The sequence below is a fragment of the Athene cunicularia genome (assembly GCF_003259725.1).
Source record: "Athene cunicularia isolate RWA chromosome 23 unlocalized genomic scaffold, athCun1 chr23_part2, whole genome shotgun sequence".
In the NCBI taxonomy this organism is placed as follows: domain Eukaryota; kingdom Metazoa; phylum Chordata; class Aves; order Strigiformes; family Strigidae; genus Athene; species Athene cunicularia.
Window position 1 is genome coordinate 1,272,068 of NW_020799131.1, and position 8,802 is coordinate 1,280,869.

Sequence of the window (8,802 nt, forward strand, 5' to 3'; positions counted from 1 at the left end):
ACCGGGGGCTGGCCCACGTTGGGGCGGGCGGACCGGGGGAACCGGCTGCCTTGCCTGCTCCGGGGCGGGCAGGGTGCCCGGCTTTGGGGTGCCGGGGTGCCAGGCTGCTTCAGTCCCTGGGGGAGGGCTCTCCTCTCCTCGCAGCAGGGGCGTGTGTGCGGAAAGCTTTGCGGTGAGCGGGCTTGTCCCCGCAGGAGCCGGAGTGGAGGGGATCCAGAGAAACGTGGGAAACTTTTCATGCTTTGGGAGGAAAGGTTTGGCTGCGGGGATCTTAGACCACCTTATGCCTTGAGGAGAGTCTCTGCGCTTCGCTTTTAATGAGTTAGAAGTTGATTTGCCTTCCCAGTCTCGTCGGCCAAGTGTAGGCAGGCTCCGAGGAGAACTTTTGAGTTTTTCTCTGGTCGTGGGAAAATGAAAAACTGTAAAATGTGTCTCTGGGGTTAGTCTGGGAACGCAAAGGCTTATTTTTATGCCTTCCTCTTCCCCTCCGGTTCAAATCAGGTGACAATGTTTACTGAGCCAGAGGTGAAAGTCAGGTAGAAGACGTGGTGTGGTCTGTGCCAGGATCGGGAATGGCACCACAACTCCTCGGCGAGGGGAAGCTGCAACTTTCCTGCTGCTGCGCGTACAGCTACAAACCAGCTTCGGTTTTTACCTCTTTTCTTTTTTGATCGCTTCAAATTTCAACCTTAATCTTTTTCCTGGAGGATTTTTCAAAGCTTTTAATGTTCTTGTCTCCCACTGGGACTGATGAAGAGGTCTGTCCTGCTCCCAAAGTCACTGGGCATCCATATTTGTTTGAGGGTTCATTCCCTGATGAATAGTGGCATGCTCCTGTGGATTTTGTTTTGCAGTAGAAATTTTAGTGGTGTTTGGTAAAATTTCTCGTTAGACTGCATATTAGCTCCATTTTCTCCCTCTGACGTTTCCTGTCATCTTTGGAATTGAAGGCTTAAAAGCTAGTCAGTGCTGAGAGAATTAAAAAAAGGAACAAGTGTCCAGACCTTTGAAGGGGCAACACTGTGACAGTGTTATATTCAGCCATACCTTCTGGCTGATAAAACACTGCCCAGGTAGCCAAATTGTCTGGCTGCTTTGCATCGGACCAGATAGGAACATGGAGAGGGTAAGTGATGCAAGTGCAGAACATAAACCTTGCAGAGTCCTTTTTCTACCTCCCAGAGTTATGTTATCACCGGGAGCCATATGCTGTTTATAATCTCAGCTGTGCTTATCGGCGTGTAGGGCTTGTCTTTCCTCGTAACATCCGACCGCCTCGGTCCCTTTGTATTTTGATAGTTTTAGAATTTCTCTGATTGAGCCGTGACTTGTGAATCTGTTTCTGGTTAGCGTTGCTGTAATCTCTTCTGAGATATTAGTTGCTGCGTGCAGTCCCTCAGGGAGAAAGGAGTGAGAAATCGGAGAGAGGTCAGCAAACCTGAGAATGCCGGAGGATGTGGGAGAGAGCTGTAACTTGGCCTGAAGTATTTACTTCTGAGTGATGATGATGGAAGGGGGTTGGCATATAGATTTGCTGCTCCCTGGGGCTGTAAATATCCCATGTGGAGGAGAAGGCCTTTGAAACAATGGGATCATTTAGGGGAGGGAATGCTTCCTGCAGTCAGGAGCCCCGTTTTCTGTCTGGGGTGCTTAAATCTAGTTTGCTGCAGCGTGGATGGGGAGATGGGCAGGGTGACCTTATTTCCAGCTGTTGAAGCAGAAAGTCTGGTTTGATCTGAAGGCAGTTTCTCCTGGACCTGACCTTTTTGCTTGGATAAACAGATGGGTTGATTCTGGGAGAGCAGGGCTTGCCCTTCCCCAGCCAGGGACGTGTGTCATGCAAGCCTTCGGAGTCTTGCACTCTCCATAACTGCCACCGCTCACGGTAAAACCCCAGAGCCTGACTGCCCCACGGATGAGCTGGCTCTAGGTACTCCCTGCGTGTTTGCTTGTACCTCTTCCGCGTCTCTACCGGCCTTTGCCTGGCTTTGGTTCACCTGCTTTCATCCCGCAGCCGCGTAGAACGCGCTAACTGTCCCTGTCTGTCCCATGCTACGCAGTTGGTTGTGCGGCTGCTCCAGCAGTCTCCTGGCAGCATGTTGCACGTTCTCGGTGTGAGCGGGGGGCAAATAGCTCAGCCTGACGCTTGGCTTGTTGCCTCGGTAGATGGCTCTTCCCGATCATTGGCCACATGGGTATCTGCACGTCGACCGGAGTCATTCGGGACTTTGCGGGGCCGTACTTTGTCTCGGTAAGTAGATGATGGATCCAGGTGCTTAAGCAAAATCTGCTCTTGGTCTAGTTCTCACCTTCAGTGGTGACTTTTGAGCCATCCCCTGCCATCTGCAGCTTAAAGTTCTGCAAAGTAATGGCTTTAGATGTTTCTGAAGATCTTTGCTATTACTCTGTGGGCCACTGCCCAGTGGATGTCATCTGGGGGATATGATAGGCAGTGGCTAGCTTGGTTTAGTGAGCAGAAGGGAAAAAAATCCTGTGGACCTAAATTCTCTTACAGTAGTCTAATTCTGAGCAGCAGAAGTTGCCTTCCAACTTCCTCAGCATGCATGTTACTGTCATGCTGCTTAGCATCAGGTATGTGCCAGTCTTCTAAACTGCTTTGTAGTCAGGGGAGTTTTAAGTTGGGATAATTAATGCTCTTAATAGAGTGGAACATTTACAACTTTGAGTTAACAAGGTATTAACAGTTAAAAAAATAAAGGAGGGGGAACAAGGTACTTACACCATACAGCTAGATGATTGCACTGTGTCTAGAGTATAAATATAGTCATGCCCAGAACAGGAATATGAAAACAATTGAAATCTAAATCCAGACACACAAATAAGATTGGTGTCTTGAGACTGCTGAGGCAATGTGACAGTTTTATCACTAAGCGATCGCGGGCTGTGTGAGACCTTCCAGCAAGAGGCACGTCATGAATATTGTGTGGGTTTATCCTCTTGAGACGTTTTTCCTTTTTTGTAGGAAGACAACATGGCATTTGGGAAGCCAGTGAAGTAAGTGCTCTTGTTAGTTTTTATTAAAGGACGTCTGCAGGTCAGTTGGTTAGTTTAATTCACGGAGACAGACGTGCTATAATATTGCTTTTCTTGTTGTTCAGATGCCCTAATTCAAGTGGATGGTTACTGTGTCTCTGCTTTTCAAGAAACCACGTTAAATTAAATCTTTTTAGAAGTGTGACAGCAATGTAATGGTATTAATAACTAGAGTCTTTATTAAAAATAAAGGAAAGGCTAAAACATTTTAAAAGAATGTTAACAAGTGCTCCAAGTAAATACTGCCCGTGCTGTACTAATGAACTGTCATCACTCGCATCCTGTTAATGATTTTCTTGGGGAAGGAGGAGAGGTGTCTGGGTTTTGTATATCTGTCAGATCAAGTTTACGTTTTGAATGGCCGGAAGGTTTCATATCGCAGGACGTGAAAGCAGTTCAGAGTTTTGTCTGTGCCCCTGAGGTCTGTGGTTTCTCTCTCTGGAGTGCTGAGGGTGCTGAGCAGTAGTTCCTGCTGCCCACTGCAGCATATACTTGTCTTGAGGAGCTCAGCTCCGTGGACTCCAGAGGTAGTGGATTTCTGTAAAGCCTTTAAGCATTTTCCTGCTGGGAAGAACAAGCAGCTGTGAAGATGCAGCAGTAATGTGAAGGGATCTGTTCTCATCCTTCCAGGTACTGGAAACTGGATCCCAGCAAAGTATACTCCACCAGTCCCAATGCTTGGGACACGGCCGTACACGATGCCTCGGAGGAGTACAAGCACCGAATGGTAGGACTCGGGTGATGAAGTCCTGTCTGTGCGTGGAGGAATATTTCCCCAGAGTTTGGGTCCTTGCTGCAGGAGTGGGACCCGTGGCTCTGCACCAGCACAGGGTGTGGAACTGGGGAGCCTCGAGACCAAGATTCCTAATCCCCTGCCCCTTTTTCTGTTCCAGCACAACCTTTGCTGTGATAACTGCCATTCTCATGTGGCTCTGGCCTTAAACTTGATGAAATATGATAACAGCACCTCCTGGAACATGGTGAAGCTCTGCTTCTTCTCACTCCTGTATGGGAAGTATGTAAGGTGAGCTGAGGAGCAGTCTAGATTCAGCAGGAAAAGGGGCTTTTTATTCGTTTTCCCTATCCCTCTAAAGCTTCAGCCTGTCCTGTGGAGAAGGGAGAAACATCTCTCCCACAACATGTGGGTGTATGTTGCTGGTAGGTGGTATTGTCACTGCCTGCTGCCTGTTCTTAAGAAAAGAACCGAGAGTGCTTGGTGGGTTGCCCTAGATGCTGCTCCCAAAATACTGTATCTGGCAGCTAATTTAGGGTGCCTGGAATTTGGGAAATGCTAGCTGAAGCAAATTGTGCTCTGTGTTGTCTTGTGGCTGGGTTAGGTCAGAACATAAGGTCACAGAATGGCTTGTCTCCAAAGATTACTGGTTTATCTTCCCTCTCTTGAATCTTGTTTACATGCAAGACAAACTAATCAGATTTCCCACTGCTGTGGAGCTTCCAGTTTTAGTGGAGAGGGAAACCCTGAGCTTCCCTTACTAGAAAGGGCACTTAATCTCCATTTCAGCTCCTTGTGCCTGAAGAGGAGATTCTATGAGGAATGCCCTGCATAAAGCTTCTGAGTTGCTCCACTTATGTTGGGTCTTTCCCGTTCTGGAAAACAGCTCTCTACCAGGTTTAGTCCCTGTCATCCAGTTTTAGACAGGTTTAGTCCCTGTCATCGTGGTTTAAATACGGCAACAGTCTGAATAATGAGGCCTGCAGCAACAGGGTTTCATTTTTTTTGTGGTCTCCTGTCACCGCTCCTGTCTGTGCAGGTCTGCAACATGCTAGTCTTTGACCTGAATTTAAGCTGGAAGGAGAATCCAGCCCTGTTGTTCATTATATAATTATTCATGGACCTGATTTAGTCTCAATTTTTATCACTGACTGAATCTCCAGAAAGTGATGTGTGACAGTGCCAGCAATGGATAAGAAAGTCAGAAGGGCATCTGTCTCCCTCTGATTTCTCCAGTTATTCTTGCATCCTTCTCTCCCTTTTGTCTTTCTCTGCTGATTTCTTTAAAACCTTCCCATTTTTTCCGTTTTGCAGCATAGGGGGATTTGTGAAGACCTGGCTTCCTTTTGTCCTCTTCTTGGGGCTGATCGTGACCGTTGTTCTCACACTTCATTTGCGGTGATGGCAGTTGTGAAATCCCCGTTCTGGGCACACGAAGGAGGAAACTGTGACTGATCCAGCGGGATGGAGGCATGGGACTCTGGGAGGAGTTTTCCAGGGAAGGTGGCAACTCTACTCCATTGTAACAGCTCATCTTTGTTTCCTGGAACTGGCTTCTTTTCCTTCTGTTTTTGTTCTGTCGGTGGTGTCTCCCAGTGTCAGGGGTCTTGAAGCCTCCTGCTCTCTCCCTGAATATGCTCCCTCTCTGCAGTTTGGTAGGTAGACGCGCGATCAGGAAAGGAGAGGTGTCGCACCTTTCCTCTCAGTGCCAAGTAAAAAGCCTCAAGGAGCACAAGCAGATAACACCTTGTAAGGTTCTCTCTGATCACCTCGTTTCTTCCTCTTGGCAGACTTCATCAGATGCTTCCTCAGATTTCCTGAGTCTCCAAGAAGTTGCTCTTTCCCCGTTGGACGACTCTCCCATAGCACATGTTTCACAGTGGAGGTGTGGGGTTCCTCCTGGGGACGTAGAGTGCCACAGCACTCCCTGACAGTCTCCCCAGTAGCGACGGAAAGGTGTTGACGGTGCAACACTCCTCTTGAGGAGACACGCAGAGGAACGCTCTGTGGCAGGGCAGATTCATCTGGTCCTGCTGGTGAGCCCAGAAAGGCAGGAAAGGCCATCGTCTGGTTTGGGGATGGCTCATGGCAGTCTGCACACTTTCAACAGTCTGTTGCAGAGTTGGGAGTCTACTGCTAAGTCCCTTTTAGCTTGTGCCAGAAAAAATAGAGCTTCCCTGCTTCTCCTTGTGCTCTGAATATCTAAAACTGTCGTTAAACTTCTCATGAGCCACTCACTTTCTTTTGATCCCTAATACTTTGTGTGTCGCAGCGTACGTGAGCCTGCAGAGGTGGCAGCAGCAGGAGGAACATGTTTCTGGGGCAGAAGGCTTAATGTAGGGGTTTGAAAGCATCCATGAGTGCAGCTCCTGAGACCTGAGTTTAGTAGGGCCATCAGAGATTAAAAGAAAAGGTGAAGGGACTGGAAAGCATCCATGTTCTGGTTGGGCTTTGCAGCAGCAAATGGATGCTGGCTTTCTTGAAGCTGGTTCTGGGATGGTACACAAGGTCTGTTTATTTCTTTGGTGTGCTTTGAAGAGCACACCTGGGGTAAAAGCGCTTTGCAGGACTGGTTTAGGTGTGAGAAATGCTGGTCTGGCAGCGTTGGTGGGCTTGGTGGCCCCTTTGAGCCCTGAATCGGGCAGGACGGGTAGTAGGGGGTAGGTTGTTCTTGAGTGCTAGGCAGGAAGTGAATTTGGACATGACCCAGAGCCTCTTCCAGGTTGAGAGGTCCAGGTCTGTGTTTGCTGAGGCTCTGGCCTCCAGATGCTGCTTTCTGTGGGGCTCTGAGCCAGGGGCTTCTTTAAAAACTGTGGCTGAAGGGTTGTGTGCAGTTGAGCAGATCCCCTCTGACTGCAGCGGAAGATGAGAGTAGCTTTTCCACTCACGCCTTGAAAAACCAGCTCTTTACTCCACAACCTGATGGATTTCAACCTGCTTGTGGCCAGCAAGAAAGCTCTTCTCGACTACCTGCCATCTCTGTGGCTCCTTCTGACTGGGAAGCCCCTTCGCTGTCACCCCACTGGCTCTCAGGCCTGTCCCCGTGTGCCTTTCCATCCGCTTCCATCTCCAACTCCTCTAGCCATGTGGGAGGTGTGGGGACTCCTCTTGGGCTTCTCGATTTCTGCGGTTCCTCCTTTTCCTCAGTCACTTTTAAATAACTCCTTTAACCTCTCCCTTCTCCTAGTGTCCAGTTGTCTTTGTCATCTGGTTTTCTCCTTTCTGGGAGGGGGCAGGGGGGAACTGCACAGACCTCGGTGCCCTTCCACGCCTACCTGGGACTGAAATAGTCGGTGTCTGCTCTGTACAGTCATCTCGAGCCGGTGTGGAGAGCAGGCTGGAGGCTGCTGGGCCTGGGGCTGATTAGAAAGCCACAATCTTGATCAAAGAGAACCTTACGATGAAAGGATGGTGTCTTACCGAGCTACCCTGTGTTGCTGCAGTCTCCGCCCAGCGAGCCTGCTGGCTAACGTGCCCTAGGACAAGCCAGCTGAACAGGAGAGATTAATCCTTTGCCTCTGTTTTTAATTTAAGTATGATTTCTCGGAGTGACCCGCCAAGGATGCGCTGGGAGTCCCTGGCCCCAGGGCTGAAGCCAACCTGTCTTACGCAGTAGCAATAACCTAGAGACTCTTAGGCCTGTCTCACACGTTGATTCAGTGTTTTATCGACAAGCTATACAAGCGTTGCCAAAGCTGAGACTTCAAGTTGTCGGGAGAGGCCAGGAGCGGGGCTGCTGGCCACAGTCACTGCTCCTGGGACTTCTGAACACATGTTGAGTGCCATTTCCCACCGTGAAAATCCTCGTCGTTTGCTCCTAACGCTTTTGACCGCATCTGGGTTTTGGATAGAGACTTACTGTGAGCAGCAAACGAGATTTGTAGTGGGTCGGAGTGCTGGCTGAACAACCCACCTGCTTCCACCGACGGGGACGGGGGGTGGCTCCGGGCTTCCAAAGGAAACGTGGCCAAGGGAAGAGCAAGGCCCAAAGCTGAGGTACGGCCGGGCCAGCCCCCCGGTCCCTGCTGGCCACGCCAGCCTGCCTGTACTCCCACAACACGGGACGCTGCCCGCAGCGGTTGGATGCTGGGAGAGGCGAGTGGTCTGCTCAGAGTTAACAGTTTTCCTACGCTGTGGGAGCGTCAGACCAGCGCCGTGGGGAGCGGAGGAGCCCCGGCGTGGGGTCCCCGTGGTGCTGCAGCCATCAGCTGTGGGTGGGCGGGGAGTGGGCTGCTTCCTCTGGGCACGGGAGGTGGCAGAAGGGGTGGGTGGGGAAGGAATGTCCTCTCCTTGCAGCTTCTTTCATCTCACTACCGCCTTCGCAGTGCCCGCTTCGACTGGCCACATCAAAGGTTCACCCCATCTTTCACCTTCCAGATGCCAGTTTTGTGCTCCCCTCCTCTCCCCCGTGCACGTGCTTGTGCTGCAGAGCTCAGTGCTGCTGCTCTCCGGCGAGGGCGAGCCCTCCGTACCCTCATCCTTTGTTCTCTTCATCTCTGTGGGGCGCTGGATTACTTTGTAAATATTTAAACTCTGCTTCTGTGGTTTCATAATCCTGACGGTAGGGGAAATAAACTTATTTCTGTGGATGTCTCCAAGCGCAGCAGCATCTCTTATAGTCGAGACTCTTTCTTTCCTCCTTCCAGCCAGGAGCTGGGTTGGTATTCGCTCTGGCCCCTCTCCTGCCCGCAGGCAGCATGTCTGCCAGCCCGAAGGAGATGGACCCCAAAGCTCCCACGCTTTTTACTTTATGAATTTGCCCTTTGCTCTGCTCCAGGGCAAAACTCACAGCCCTGTTTTCAGACCTGCTGCTGGGAAGGGGGTGTTTTGGGGGCAGAGAAACCCGGTCGCTGCAGCGTGGGAAGCGTTTGCAGGGTCTCAAAGGCAGGGACCTGCCACTGGCCTTTGTTATGTTTGGGGGGAGAAGGGGCTCTGCCTGCTCTTGCTCTTTGCTGATCCTCAGCCTCTGCCCCAGGCAGCCGTAGCCTACTCTGGGGGGGATGATGCTTTTTTAG

General features: G+C 50.5%; 1 protein-coding gene across 1 annotated transcript; it reads left to right on the forward strand.

The window, feature by feature from the left end:
- The first annotated feature begins 16 nt into the window (after positions 1-16).
- Positions 17-8,396, forward strand: TMEM222 (transmembrane protein 222). Its single transcript, XM_026863508.1, has 5 exons — positions 17-2,251; positions 2,984-3,015; positions 3,685-3,781; positions 3,948-4,078; positions 5,102-8,396. Exons 1-5 carry the CDS (start codon positions 2,192-2,194, stop codon positions 5,187-5,189), a joined length of 408 nt encoding a protein of 135 aa, XP_026719309.1. The 5' UTR covers positions 17-2,191; the 3' UTR covers positions 5,190-8,396.
- The last annotated feature ends 406 nt before the right edge of the window (positions 8,397-8,802 follow it).